The sequence below is a fragment of the Drosophila sulfurigaster genome, chromosome 2L (genome assembly GCF_023558435.1).
Source record: "Drosophila sulfurigaster albostrigata strain 15112-1811.04 chromosome 2L, ASM2355843v2, whole genome shotgun sequence".
Taxonomy (NCBI): Eukaryota; Metazoa; Arthropoda; class Insecta; order Diptera; family Drosophilidae; genus Drosophila; species Drosophila sulfurigaster.
In genome coordinates, this window is record NC_084881.1 from 26757396 (window position 1) to 26773389 (window position 15994).

The 15994-nt window shown below is 37.7% G+C and overlaps 1 protein-coding gene across 1 annotated transcript in view; it reads right to left on the bottom strand.

Moving 5' to 3' along the window:
• LOC133850452 (semaphorin-1A) overlaps positions 1 to 15994 on the bottom strand; it is a 178049-nt gene that overhangs the window by 7218 nt on the left and 154837 nt on the right. The window contains 13 exon segments of the mRNA XM_062286557.1: positions 807 to 860; positions 937 to 1207; positions 1268 to 1475; positions 2421 to 2549; positions 2633 to 2775; positions 3034 to 3145; positions 3275 to 3418; positions 4538 to 4620; positions 12007 to 12152; positions 14598 to 14678; positions 14774 to 14895; positions 14970 to 15111; positions 15546 to 15634. Coding sequence (XP_062142541.1) covers positions 807 to 860; positions 937 to 1207; positions 1268 to 1475; positions 2421 to 2549; positions 2633 to 2775; positions 3034 to 3145; positions 3275 to 3418; positions 4538 to 4620; positions 12007 to 12152; positions 14598 to 14678; positions 14774 to 14895; positions 14970 to 15111; positions 15546 to 15634 — 1724 coding nt within the window.

The window sequence follows — 15994 nt, forward strand, 5'->3', positions numbered from 1 at the left end:
TAAAAAAGATAGTTAGATGAATTTCAAAATCTTTAAAAAAAAAGTAAAGAAATATTTAAGATTTTAGAACAATTCCGCAGAAAAATGTAAGATGAATTTTAAATCTTTGAAAATTCCCTCTCAAAATTCAAAGAAATTTGTTTAAAATGAAACAAAGAAATGAAAGTAATTTGCATTTTTTTAGAATGCTTAAAAAGAATTCGAAATTTAGCAGTCTTAAATGATAATATATCTTTTCTAATAAGTTTCAAAAATGAAAAACTTTACACAAATGTTAACAATGAACAAACTTAGCTTAGTTGGAAATGGAAGAGATGAAAAGTGAGAATTTACTTAGAGAAGCATGCAACTAAAATACGAATGAATGACTTGATTTTAGTGACTGGTGATGAGTGCGACTTAAGACTATGATAGACAGTTAGTTAGACAGATATACTAATAGATCAGATACTTTAGTAGACAGACACTCCAACATACAGATAGAGAGACACACACACACACACGTAGAGCACAACAAACACAGTTGAAATGTGAGTCTAAGAAATACACCAATCGACGATTTAGTGAGAGATTTCAATCAAATACAAGCGCACCACAAGGATTCGTTTTTTGGTTTTTGTTTTATACTAAATGTCAAAATGTCAACAACATCGAAAAGAGCTCAATGGATACGTTAAGATTAGTTTAGTTGATAGATTTGATTAGAGATTAGTAGTATACATAAGTAGTACGATAAACAAAGGAAATGATAAATGAGAATAGTTGAGAATTGAGAAACAGGCAACAATGGAAAATTGACAACTCACCTTCTTGACGCTGCGAGTGGTCGAAAAGCCATCGCCGCGTCTATAGTTGTCGCCCTGCAAATGAAAGTTGATTAATAAACAGTTCTCGAAAGTGGATTTTGTGGCAACTTGTTGTTGTTGTTGGACTCACCATCACCTGGTGCGAGCGCAACGTGCCAAAGTTGTCGCGTCCGCGATATGTTTGCTGTGTGTTGTAGCCATCGGGTTGGAACTGGAAGAGCGTCTCCGAGTTGGGTCCCTGATGCATCTGGTGCATCGGTGGCTTCCTTAGCGTGTTCTTTGGCGAATGCATCTTGTTCTGCGGCGGCGGCTGTGGCAGCAACACCGGCTCCGCATACGTCACCTCCTCCACCTGGGGCAGCAGCTTTGGCTCCTGTTGAATGCGGCACGAGGATGGGAAACTGAAAGAGATGGCAAACATTAGTATTGAGTTCTCTTGAAACTATTCTCAAAATGTTTACCTGTTCACATTCTGACGCTGCTCAAAGTATTCATATTCAGTGTCGGGATAAGGCAGATTGTCGTCTTCATCCTTGTGGCAACGACGGCCACAGAAGTAGCCTGTAAAGAAGCCCACAAGCAGCGAGAATATCGAACCAGCCAAGACGGCCATGACGAGAGTTTCCACCGTGTACTGTGCATTGATAATATCTGCAGAGATTTGTGGACCTTCGATTAGTAAATGCCCCGCGAACAGAGATCGAATTGATCAAACACAGCGAGATAAAGTTGGTTTCAGGGATTGAACAGCGAACCACAAATGTTGAATAAGGTGTGTCCATATGTGTGTGTGTTTAGAAGTGTGTGTAGTTATGTGTATGTACATATAAGATCCATTTTGTAACGACATCAATAAACATCCAAACATCGAAAATATTTAGAATGGTTTTTGTATTGGTTTTTTTTTAAATGAAATGAAACAAGAAGAAGAGAAACAACATCAACGAATTAATACGAGGAACAACAACAATGTTTTCTTTGTTTATATAATAAATATATAGTTTAATATGTACAGAAAGTTATTAAAGTGTGGAGAAGTGAGTGAAAAAGCTATTTAGAAATGTGCAGAATGTGTTATAATTGAATAGATTGAAAATATATAGTTTAAAGAATAAATGATTATGAAAGCGAATGCAATGACACAAATATGTGAATTGAAACTGCATAATTCAAAGCCACATTTAAAATGCAATCAGCAAATAAAAACAGAGTTCATGATAAATATAGTTATGGTCGAAGTAAGGAGAGTGAGTGCAATAAAAAAGTAAGCTAGGATAAAATGTAAATATGTTTACTGTGTAGCTGCTGCATTCAAGATGATAACAGAGCTGACGGACTAAAGTGCAGGGTAAATGTTGATTGAAATTGCAAAGCATAAAGTGGCAATATGCAAAGGACAGAGACAGAGAGATAGAAAGAGAGGACACTCGAGGTAGCACCTGGTGTTGTGTTGCTGTCTGCAGCGAGTTAAATGAAAATGTGATTTGCAAAATGACAACAGACTTGGTGAGTATGATAAAAATACGAGTATTTACAACAAGGATACAAATTGAAGCTCATGCAAAAGATAAAGAGAGAGAGAGAGACATGCAAACGAAATTGTTTCGAACTTACCTTCAAAGTTCTTATCGATGTTGTCAATGATTTCCTGATCCTTGCTCTGACGCCTCGAATCGAGCAAGTCCATGTCATTGCGGAAACCTTTTTGTTCCCCCACATTAGCATCCTTCGAGTTGATTTTACCTGAGCGGAGAGAGAGAGAGAGAACGTCATGAGTTAGTGCTTTAATTTCGATGGCTGGCAGTTGAATTGGCCATTTAACTCACCTGAGGGGCATGCGGCATGCTGACCCGTTGCCACATTCTGATAGAAATAGTTCTCCTCGAGCCAACGTGGCGCGCCATGCGAGCGACACTTGCCAGCAATTTTATCCCAGGCACAATACGGATCCTGCAATGCGACGCATTCACTGTCGAATGGAGAGGGGGGAGAGCGTGTGAGGAGGTGTAAACATATTGCAAATTGTGAAATGTAAAACGCCATAAATGCACATCAAGTGAGGAGCGAGAGAGTGAAAGAGAGCGGGAGGCAGACGGAAAGCTCTTCAGTCGACGCATAAAAGTCACGCAAATTGTTACATGAAATAAAAATGGCATTGTCTGCTGCAATCTGTGCCTCTTCACTCTCTTCACTCCCTTCACTCTTCCCTCTTAGTTACGTTACTTACCTGCAGCTGGTGATTTTGTCGTTGTGACATCGATGCAGTTGTATGGCTATCACTTGACTATCTGTCACAATGATTAATTTGCCATCGTCGTAGCTGCCATCTTTCGGTTGATCTGCAAAATTGCGAATTCATTTTACAATGCCAGCTCGTTACACGTTTTTCTTTTTAATTGAGTTGCATTCACCAATAGCAACAGCAACAGCAACTGCAACTGGCTTTGTTAACTCCCTCTTCCACTTACCGTATTGCATGGTGCGCACAATTTCCAAATTGCGAATCGGTTCGCTCTTGGGCAGCACATCGATCTCCTCGATGACCACTGAGGTCACTTTTTCCGCCGAGTCTGCTGACTCTGCATTCACTGACTTGATGATTTTGCCATGATCTGTAAATGTGAAATGCACAATTCAATTATCAAGTATACGCAGAGTGAGTGCTGATTAAACTCTATTAACTTTCAGTACAATCAAGTATACGAATATTAAGTATACGCATAGTAAATGGAGCTTAACTTTTTTAGCTTATCAAAGAATGATGGAACGAAAATGAATAGAAAGTAACACTGAATTATCATGTATACTTTAGAACAGTATTAAGTATAGTAGAATCTACATTCAATTATCATATTCGCATGAGTATACATAGAAATTAAGCATTGGGCAAGTTCAAACTTTCACTACAATGTTGAAATTGATATTAATATAAATTTACAATGACTTATCAAGTATACTTTCTTCAATAATCATTAAGTATACGCCATGTAATTTTAATTTAAACTCTTTCAACTCATTTAATTATCAAGTAAAAGTGAGTAAACAATTATTCAGTATACGCAGGGTAAATAGAGTTTAAACTGATGAAATGGAAATGAATTGAAAGTTTCATGGACTTATCAAGTAAACTTTAGTCTATAAATATAAAGTGTGCTCCAAGTAAATCCAATTTAAACTCTTTTTGGAAATGAATAGAATGTAACATTTAATTATTCAGCATATCTTCTAAACAAATATTAAGTATAAAAGAAAACAATTAAGCTGTTAAACTCTTTTAGCTTTCATTATTATGATGAAATGAATTTAACATACAAATATCATGTATGTTTAGTATATAAAGTATACTCCAAGTTAACTCAATTTCAACTCTTTCTGCAAACTAATAAAACTTGACATTAATTATTCAAGTATAAATGAATATACGAATATGAAGTATACGTAAATTGAAATTGAATTGAAAGTGCTGGCATTGACTTTTTAAAATCTACCATTGTCTTTTCAATACTAAAAATATTATGTATACGTCAGTTAACCGCAACTTAAACTCTTTTGAGCATACACTGCTGATTTCACAGGGTATGCCAGGTTTATGATGCCTGACGGATAACGAACGCATCCACAACAATTGATATCGAGCGCTCTGCGCTGTCAGAGCAGATTGCCTCGTGCAGCGCTTTGGGCCCATAAAGCTGTCTGTCTGTCTGAGTTTGATAGCATGGAATGCAACTCACCTGTGCCAACGAAAATCACATCATATGTCTTGCCGCCGGGCGTTTTGATCTGGGCATCGACAGCGATTTGTGTGAAGCGATAGCTGCAAAAAGAAATAAAACAGGTTAAAAATGTTTAAGAGTTAAAGTCAGTGAAAGAAAAAGAAGACTCAGCGGAGTGATTAGTAAAATAAATCATCTTGAGCGAAGAGATTGGCTTATAAGAGCTGAAGCTGCGGATTAGCTATCAAAAGAACTCATCGCCAGCTGCAACTCGAAGTGGAATGGAAAAGGGAATTGGATGTGGATGTGGATATGGAAGTGGAACCACAAACAACATGTCAATGCTGCTGCCAGCTGAACGACATAACAGGACATTCTCGATGGGCGGCTGGTTTTTTGGTTAGACACCATTAATAATGGACAGATACCGAGAATGGCAGCAAAGCGAGGCGAATGGCAGCAAACCACAACAGCGGTAGCAACAACTGCGACAGCAGCAACAACCAGAGATAGAGAGAGATAGAGAGCTGCAACAACAATTGCATTTATATGTAAAAAACATATTTGAACGAACAGCAGCAGCAACAGAAACAACAGCAAAAACATGTGAAATAAAAACGGAAATTTCTCTCTGATTTCACCACAAAAATGTTGGACGTTTGCCTCGTTGCTGTTGCTGTTGCTGTTGTCCTTGTTGCAGGCAACATTTGTGGCTGTGCGCTTGGCTGCCCTGTCTATTGTTGCTTCCATGTTGGTTTTTGTGCAACTGTTTTGTGTCCGTCTCTGACTCTCTGTGTGTGTAAGTTGCTGCCTCGATTTAAATGCAAATGCCCGCAATGGACGCAACAGCAGCAACTCCAACAGCAACAGCAGCTGGAACTCCCTCGTTCTCTTGCTCGTTGTTTTATTGTTAATTAACAAATCTCGTTTTTTGAGTTTTAGTTATGTTGCTCAATTTTCTAAATGGCAAAAGAATCGCATCGCTTTTTTGCTTTTGTCCCTCCCGGGTCGGAGACTCAGTTTAAATGGCCTCCGCTTTGTGATGACTCTTTGCGGTTGCCCTCGACAGCAACAACATCAACAGCAACAACAACAACAAAATATATGTACAATAACTATATGAACAATATGTGAAATGTAAAATAAAAGCAGATAAGGGATTGAGCGCAGCACGAAAGTTGCATTTGTTTCAGCTAACAATGAGCTCACATCACAAACATATTTGATTACTTCTCCCATTTAGTTTTAGATTATTAAATTTATAATCGGTAGCAGCCTAAACAATTTCACACAAATAAATGCAAATTTTAATGTATTTAAAAACGTTTTAAACACAATTTAAAAATAAGCATTAAACGTGCAAAAGTTATTCCCAAAATCAAATTTAGCAGGAAAGAAAGGTATAGTCGAGTTTAGAGTACTCGACTGTGAGATACCCGGTATCCATTTTTAATAATACCTTATTCTACAAATATAACAACTTTAAATACCGCAAAATTCTGAATACCGAAAAAATTCGGATACCCAATATCCATTTTCATTAAAATTATAAAAATATACTAAATCAAAATACCGAAAATATACTGAATGTCAGAAAATACTGAATACCGAAAAAATACTGTTATCCGCAACCCATTTTCAATAAAAACATATACTAAAAAAAATCAAATTGTAATACCGAAGAATATTGAAATATGTCGAGGATGTATGTATTTGGTATATTAACTTACTAATACATTCAAAATATACCAAAGGGTACAAAAAAAATACCGGATTAACAGACAAAATAATCCCCAAAAATTACTGAAGTATGTCAATGACTATACTTTATATATCGATGTTATACTACAATAAAAACATGGAAGCAACAATAGACATACTATGCATAAGGTACAAAAAATACTAAATTAAGAGACAAAGCAACAAACTTTAATAACTTCTAAAATTTTTACGCAATCATAACCAAATTTTCTGTAGTAATTAGTTTTGTATGTACCAAAAATTTATTTACGGACAGACGAATAATACCCTTTTACTCCATGTGTATCGGGTATAATGAATATTAACCCAACAAAAGTTACCCACAAAATCATATTTAAAAATCCTTCGTCTTTATGACTTAAAATAATGCAATGCGCCTGAATGAACAAATAAAATTTGGCAAATAAAATTTCCAAGCGATAAGCTTAAGAAATATGTGTCAAGATTTATGAAATGTGAAAATTTAGCTTGAGCAGCTTATTTTTTTGAATATTGTAAAAGTTTAATTTGATTGGCAATTATGTTTGTGGTAAATAATAACCGAGTTCATGTGAGCTTCAGTAGCATTTAAAACAATGCAATTGAGTAAAGAAAAAAGAAAAAAAGAAGAAGAAGCTAAGCTGGCAACAAAAAGACAGACACTTTTCTAATTGCTTATGTCTTATGTGAATCGCTGATGTTGATGCGACAGAGACAGAGAAATGCAGCAATTATGTCTGGCAATGACGATGATAAATAAAATATTTAATACAATGAGAAAGAGAGACAGAGAGAGAGAGAGCTCTGAAAGCAAAGTTGAGGCGGCTTATAAATTAATTCTCGGAGACAGAGAGAAGAGTGCTGCCAAAAAGTTTGCTGGCCGAAAATTACAAAATGCTAAAGGCCAGCACACAAAATGGAATTGGATGGAGTCGAGACACATGAAAGATACAAAAAATAAACAAAACTAAAGAAAAGGGAAATAAAAATAAGCATACAGAAAGGGACACTTTCTGAGGGAGAGTGAAGTTGGCCAGTTGTCAGTTGGCAGTTCGCAGTTCTCGGTTCTTTGGTTCTTGGGTTCAGCTTTCTAGCAGCTGGCAATTGAAACTTGCACAATTTTTGCCAAGTTTTGTGTGTCGCTCCGATGAGTTTGGCCAGCGACAACAACAACAGCAACAATAAAATAGTCTAGGGACATGGGTCAGAAGTGGAAGTCAACTCTATTCGCTGTGGAATGAAATTAGTAAGGCAGTCAGAGAGAAAGAGCTGAAGAGCTGAAGCTGAAGTGGAAGTTGGAACTGAAGCCGAAGCTAAAGCTGTGGCTGCAGCTGGAGGGCAAGGACATGCATGATAAAGGCCATGACAGTAAAAGTGGCAGAGAGAGGTAGAAAAAGTTGACCGATAAGATAAGCGCAGCGAACAACACAATTGTGGCTGGCACCTTGGTCAACCAGCTGGCAGAAATCTGCTGAGTATGGATACTTCCGGGTCGACCAGGAAACAATTTGTTACAGAGCCGAAACCCGGAGTCGAGTCTGGAGACTGGAGTCTGGAAGTAGGAGCTTCTTGTGACCCCGGCGACTTGCAACTTGAAGCATTTAACTTTTGTCGAGATGCTGAAACTTTCAAGTTTCCCTTAGAAAACTTTGTTAGCGGTGGCAATTCTAGGCCAACCCAGCTTAAGTCTCGCCATCTCGCTTGGTCTGCCATATGCAAATGAGTATCCTGCGGTGTGTGTGTGTGTGTGAGAGAGTGTGAGCGACTACCAGCAGCTACTTCTGCTGTCCCTCTCTCCCTCTTCGCAGCTCGTTTCTGTGATTTATTTATTCCCTCAAACACACACATTCATACAAAATGGCTGCCGGAAGTGGCTGCTGATTCTTCTTCTTCCTTCTGTTACTGCCAAGCTTTTGCTCAAATAAAATTATAATAAATTTATGCTTCAGCAAAATGCCATAAATTTTGTGCATTTTTGATTTGATTTTGGCATTTGCGTTCAATAATGCCAGAAACAGGCGACCAAACCCCAAACTCACAACTGAAATTCGACTCCAAATCGAAGTCCAATTGGAAATACAAACTGAAACAGCAACAACTACAACAACTATGGCAACGACAGCTTCTCAACCTCGAATCAGTTGCCAACAATGTTGGTCGCTTTGCGGTCTTTTTCTGTGCTTTTGGGGGGCGGACTTTAACCTTGATTAATTTATGCACATTATTTAAATTGCAATATAATATTTGATAAATGAATTTGCAATTGTTCAATGACGAGCTTAAAGGCTTTCGGCTCGTCAAACTACATTTCAATTATGAACAAAGCCTTAAAACTGACAGAGCAACAATGTTTAAAAGCTTACTTAACAAAAGATTAGCTACAATAGCGAAAATTCAGTGTGAGATTGTTAATAAGAGAGGTATTTGTTATATTGAATGAAATAAAGCCACTAATCAAACATAATTACAAATGATTTTAAGCTCAATAGTTTATTGACACCTCTGAGAACTTAAAGTTTATACTTGGAAAATTTTAAAAGAACTGAGGAAGCAATGTCTAAAGAATCCTTTTTAGTAATCATACTCATCAATTGAAATACAAATAAATTTAAATATTCTTTTCTGCCAAATTTAGCTAAAAATATTGTAGTATATTTTAAAAGAGTTGACTGATAACAGTTGACTGTTAATAATAATATACTAAAATGTTAACCAGCTGTTAAGTGTTGCATTGTCCTTTGCTGACAGCAAAATTCCTTTAAAGTCACACAAATTCAGCTGCTGAACTACAAATTTTGTTCGTTCATTCGTAGAATTCTTAGAAAGCTGTTAATATAACTTTGTTAAGATTTGTCCTATATACTTTAATTTTGTCTTCCTATATCTACCATTAGAGTCTAGCAAATTGGTTTGTTATACTACAAATTAAAGCTAAATTTAATACCTGTATAAAAAATACTTTACAGTCTATAAAAGCGATGCTTTGTGCATAGCTATTAATAATCAGTTGATAAGAATTGTACTTCAACATTCCTTTTTTATATTGCCTATTAAAGCTACAAAAATTCGTCAAATTAAATTTTAATTTAGTATCTATTGAATGAGGAATACCTTACTTTATAAAAATGAAGAACAGTGGTTAAGAATCACACTAAATACTTTCACACTCCGTTTATAAATTCCTTCATATATCCACATAAATTCGTCAGGTGTACTACAAATTAATTTTTAATTTAGTATCTATTGAATTAGAAAGATTTTATTTTATAAAAGTGAAGAATAGTTGTTAAGAATCGCACTAAATACTTTTACATTCCCTTCTCATATTCCCTCTTTAAAAGCCCCACAAATTCGTCTGTTGCGCAAATGCTTGGAACAACTGTTTTGCAGTTGTAACTACAACTTGTGCTCGTTGCAGTAACTGCTACTGTCACAGTTAACAGTTAACAGTGCGCAGTCTGGTAGTTACTGTAGTCATAATTTAGTTCTTGTTGTTGTTGCTGCTGCAGTGCATGACCGACTTACGATTCTGGCTTGCCAAATGCAGCAAGTGGGTTGACATATAAATTTCAACAAAAAAGTCAAGTCTGTCTGTCGTAACTTTTGTGCACAATTTTTGGTGCTCTTCAATTGTGTTTGGCATGATTAAATTCGGATGCGTGATGTGCGTTTCCCGCTTGCCAAAAAGCCACACAAAAAAAAAAAGTACGCAATGAGTCAGCTGCAGCATGAATAAGTGGTCATATACACAATGAAAACCCCGAAGCTGTGAAACTTCCCTCTCTCTCTCTGTTTTTCTACCCGCAACCACTTCGCTAATGTTACTCTCGTCCGTACTTGCATTTTGTTGTGGCTGAATGTGTGTGTGCTCATGTGGAGAGAGGGAGTAGGGGGGAAGGATGCTCTCCCTACGTGTTCCATATTTCATTCTAATTTATTCAGTTGTGCATACATATTTTCGTTACGGGTTGCGTCTCTCTCTCACTCGCTTGGCGCATCCATGCGATTCCTTCTGGCTGGCTCGGTTCGTTTGGTTCAAACTATCGCTTGACTGCAGCAACTGTAGCAGGTGGCTGCCCTTCTCCCCTCTCCCCTCCTCTACCGTAGTATGATTTACTCTTTAAAGATGCCCTCTCAAGTCATCGCCCTCAACTCCCCGTAATTGTGGCTCAATTACATGGAAAAGTTGCCAAATTGAATTTTTAAATTTCCACATGTCTGCCTTGAAAATAATTTATGAGCATGCAGAAAAAGCCTCGACTGAGCAGCAGCTGGGCAATTTCTGATGGCTATCAGCAGGTTTAAGCTCTTCAGCCTCAGACTCGATTGTCTGGCCAAGGCAATTTGATAGACTCGCAGACAGACGGACAGACAGACAGACGGACACGGACATGGACCCAAAGTCTGGCATTGCACAAAGAGAATTGTTGTTGAAAAATTAATGCAAATGCTTTTTCACTTTGCATATTGATTGCTAATTGATTTGTTAATGCCAAATGCGGTGAACCACACAAAAAGCACAAAGACTAAACAGCCTTTGATTGCATTACTTTTGCAGCCACACGAAATTTCACAAAATATAATATGCGCAGCAATTTATCACTTAATAACATCAATAATAAGAGGAAAACTTTAAATCCAGACGAAATGTGGTTAGTTTCCTATACTTGAAATTTTCTACCATAAAATACTTTAAAAACTTTAACTTTAACTTAGGCAATAGTTATGCTTTCTTGCTATTGGTTAAAAATAAGATTGAAGAGTTCTTTGTAAATACTTTTTCCTCTACAAAATATTGTATTATGTTCTTCGCAATATTTTTTTAATTCCTTGATTAGTAAAGTCAGAATTAGTCTATGTTTCCTTCTGTAATATAAAACACATTCACTTGTTAAAATTATATACTATTCTACTACTATTGTAATAAAATGTTCCTTCCACCTATCACTATTATTATTATTTAAATAATTGTATACACAATCTTGGTCATGTCACTTCTGTCACTTCTTTTTAAATTTCCTATTAATTCGTATGCTTTCTGTTGTTTGTTCCTCTTGCTTCTCTTTAAATTTTCAAATGATTCAAAATAGTTGTTATTCATTTAATATTGCTATCAAAATACTGTTATTAATATTCATAATTGTTGTTCTTACTTCTTTTTTTAATTTCCAAAAACGTCATAAGTTCATGTTGATTTAACTACGTATCTTCTCTTTAAATTTTTATAATTCATATGATTTGTATTTGATTTAAGTAGCTATCAAAATCCTGATATTCACTGCCTTAATTTTGTTGTTCTTACTTCTTTTGATACCCTAAAATATTAGGGTAATAACTCTATTTTGTACTGGGTATTCTGCAAAACCCGCCAGCTACCGCATGGCAACGAATTTGTTATTTAAATGAAATTAGTTGGATTGGTTCGTCACGTACTCACTCGGCAAAATACTGTGCAACTTGAGCCGCAGTTGCAGTCACAACTTTTTGTAGCGCACACTCACAAAATTTGCGCCTCCCCCTTTTTGCCACGCCCACACTTGGCCCCGACTATAGACTGCAGATAGACTACAGACTGTGGCTTTGGCTTTGTGCAATAATATTTACATTGCCGCAACATTATTCGGGGCAACAGTTTTGGGCTACTTTGCGACGTGACCGTGCAGCAAAGCAACAAAACAAGTCTCACCCAAGGAGCACAGAGTAGAGAGGGAAGTAGGTGGTGGGGGAGTAGTGAAGTAAGTACTTACATTGTGCTCGTCCGCACGAGAATCGGCTGACCGAAAAATGCCGGAACATTCTCGTCCATTAGTGAATGTGTTTTGATGAAATTTAATGTGGGATCCGGAAGTGTTCGTGAATCATTGTGACAGGAGCCGGGTCGCGGTTCAGGAACCTGCAAAAAGACAACAGACAGAGAGACAAATAGAAAGAGAGAGAGAGAGAGAGAGAGAGAGAGAGAGAGAGAGAAGACATATATTAGTGTTTTGGCTATACACAGAGATATCGTGACTGCAATATGGTTATAGTTATGGTTATATGCTTGGTCAGTCCGCAGTTCCCTCCGTTCCCTTCATTCCCTTTTCTTCCCTTTGTTTTCTTTCCTCTCCCCTGCCTTTCCCTGCTTCCCATCCATTCCTTTCCCTTGCCTTTCCGTTCCTTCTTTTCCCTTGCCTTCCCTATCCTTTCCTTTAGTTCCCTATACTTCCCTTTCCATTCCCTTTCCTTCCCTATCCTTTCGTACCCTTCCATATCCTTCCCATCCTTCCCTTTCCTTCCCTTCCCTACAGTTCCCCTCCCTTATCCTTCCCTTCCCTTCTCTGGCCTTGTAATGCGAGCTGCAAAGAGTGTGTATAAATTGCATTTACTGCTTGCTCACTAGACCCGTAACAAATACCCGTACACAACGTTCCGGAAATTGCACAGCACGGCCAAGTGCAGCCGGACAAAAGCAGCGAGTGTCCTTTGTGTGTGTTGGTATGTGTGTGTGTGTGTGTGTGTGTGTGTGTGTGTGTGTGTGTGTGTGTGTGTGTGTGTGTGTGTGTGTGTGTGTGTGTGTGTGTGTGTGTTGTCCGTCTCGGTCTCCGTCTGTGTGAGCTTGCTGTTTTGGCAATGATTTGGTTTATGAATCGCCAGCGGAAAGTGCGCGCTCAACTGTTGACTTGCCAGCTGTCTCTCTCTCTGTGTATGTGTGTTATGTGTGTGTAAAATATAAAGTCAGCATTCATACGTGCAACTCGCGCAAGGATATCCACGCTCCTTTCCTCCTCCCCCTCTTCCCTTCTACCGCTGTCTGTGGCTTCAAATGGCCAGCAAAAAGGGCAAAAAGGTTCTGATTTCTGCACTGTAATTTGACTCTACACATTTTGACAGTAATTGGACTCGACGCTTTTCGCTCTCATACACATAACTGAGCTACCAAGAAGCGTCTGAAAAACTTTACAGACTTAAAGTATTCAGCTGAAAAATGTCATTTGAATATGTTTCGAATTTTGTTTGCAAGTCTGTTAAATTGTTGAATTTAACGTGTCAATTAAATTACTTCTATATTACAAATTTACTTTAGTCTCCTTTTAGCTTTACCTTTATTTCATTTCATTGAGAATTGTATTATACCTACAATGTTTTACTATTTGCCTACGCAAAATTTGCTATTTATATTGGAATAGAATTGAAAATTATGAAGACTAAGGAATCTGTACATTTAACAAAATGCCAAATTGAGTATTATTACATTATCAGCAAATATCGTCAAATCAGTCATTGTTTGGTATAGTTAAAAGTAGTAAAAGTGTGCTCAACTGTAAGACACCCGTTATCTATTTCTAATAAAATATTATTCTTCAAATATACCAAATTTATATACTATAGTTTAGTATAGTATGTACCAATTTCAGCTTTAAAATTACGCTATGAATCTTTAAGATATTCAACATATTGAAAGTCTTTGCTTAACGGTCAAAGTATCTCAATAAATAAATTCTTTCATTGATAAATTAAATTCAAAACTAAGTGTTCCAAACTCAGCTTTGCCTATGTATTTTAAATCCTGATGAGTGTACACATAATTTGCATTAACCTAACAAGATTTTCATATTAATTTGTAGTCTATTCTATTCCCCTTTCTTATAACACTTCTCATTCATTCATTCATCATTCCCTCTCTAACATTTCACTTGAACAGCAATTCATTTAAAGTTTCCTCAACTCAAATCGCAACTCTTTAAGAAGCTCAAATGTATTTTTAAATGTACTCGTTGCTTTAAAATCTCTTTCCTTTTGAGTTGAAGTTTCATTCAAATGGCATTCAAACAGCTTGGCTCGAGTGCAGTTTAAGTGTGATATTAAAAGTTTTATGCATTCTTTTTGGTGTTCGTCTTGTGTTGTGTGTATAAGAACAATTGTATTATTTTTTTTGGTTGGCCAGAATGATATTCAATTTCTAATTTGGCTTTTGCCCCGTCAAGTAGTTGGCCACAAAACGGAAAAGCAGAAAGCAAATCGCTGGCAACATGTGCAACACTCATCCAGACAGCAATCAACTCACAGACGTCGCTAACTGCCGTTGAGAGCATTCAGTGTTCGGTTCGGTTTTCGGTTTTTTGGTGTTTGAGTGTTTGGATGTGTTGGCATTCGTAATTCAAATGCAAATTTTTGGCAAAAGAAAAGTTCTTTCATTCCGGCCAAGGCCGGAACAAATTCGTGTGGCCATAAATTGTGGCACAGCTGCGTTCAAGTGTTGTTCTTAGTCCCCTCCTCCTTCACCCTCTTCCTCGCTCAAGTGTTGAGCATTAACCGTAACCACATATGAGTTTGAAGTAGAAACGTAGTCGTTACTCACCTTGGCGTTATTCACTGGCAGCCAGTTGGAATTGATGCCGCTTTGCTCCTTGAACTGTCCCTCGAATGTGTCGGCAATGTCCTGTAGATTACAAAATGGGAAGACAGAAAGTTGAGTTTAAGATGATGACCCGCTGAGTGGAAGACGAAGAAGGTAAATCGTAATTGTGCACTCACCTGCAAGGCGAAAGCACAAACCGCTGAGCCGGGAATTGAATTTGTTGGCGTATTAAAAACGCCGTAAATCAATTTGGAGCTCATGGAGCCGTACTGTCCCTCGACGAGATTGCTTGCCGATTCTATAAGAGGGAGAAAATAAAATGTAGTATATATAAAAGGTAAGGTATATACACAGCAAATCAAGGCCACTTACGTATCTCATTAAAGTAGAACGGATAGTCGCCCGGTATGGAGCAATTCAGGCGAGACTTGAGGAACGAGGTCCAGCGATTGCGGAAACGATGCGGGCCGCCTTTATCCCATTTGCAGACGCGTGCGACGCGCGAATAAATCGCCTGAAATAGCATAAAAGATAAATATTAATGCGCAGCAGGAGGTGGGTGGAATATCCATTGATGTGGTCGTTGGTCGTTGGTCGTTGTTGGCCGGGTTTCCCCCTTTTCGGCCCATAAACAAATAGCCGGCAAAATCCAAAACCGATAACTGTATTTGGCGACGGACCAAAGCCAAAGCCAAAGCCGGAAGTGTGCGCACGAACGCAACGCAAACACAGGCAAAATGGCTGCCCAATATGGCGGCATTAGAGCGGCTTTCCTCCTTTCCCTCTCTTTCCCCCTCTCTTTCGCTCGCTCGCTCTTGTCCAATTATAACCACATGCATTTGTTGTGTGTAGAAATTGGTTTTGGTTTTATATTTTACATATTCAAAAGAGCGAGCGAGCGAGAGAGAGAGAGAGTTCGATTTGATATCGATTGATTCCAACACTCACCTTGCCGCAGTTGATGAATTCCACCGCCGTTTCCCGAAAGAAGAAATACACGAAATCTCCCTGCGTAAATGAGCTCACAAAATTTGGCGCTAGAGAAACGAAAAAAGACAAATGTGTAAATTGTTAAAAAAGTTTAGTCATAAATCGCATTTATAGTTCTCGTTGGCTGTAAACATTTTATAGACACGTTTCGGTTTTTGTTTGTTATTTTTTTTGTTGGGAATTGGGATAGATTTATGAGCAACTCGTGCCGATGACAAGACAATCGATAACAAGCCAAGCATATCGAATGCCAGTTTACGATTCAAACATGAGCCATAAAGTTGAGTTATAGATTTCAGGATTAACATATTATGCGCCATCGTAACTATAAAGTTCCAACTTTCGGTAATCTAATCTGCGAACGATATGCGAGATTCGATAAACAAATTTACGCACGCATCGCGCAT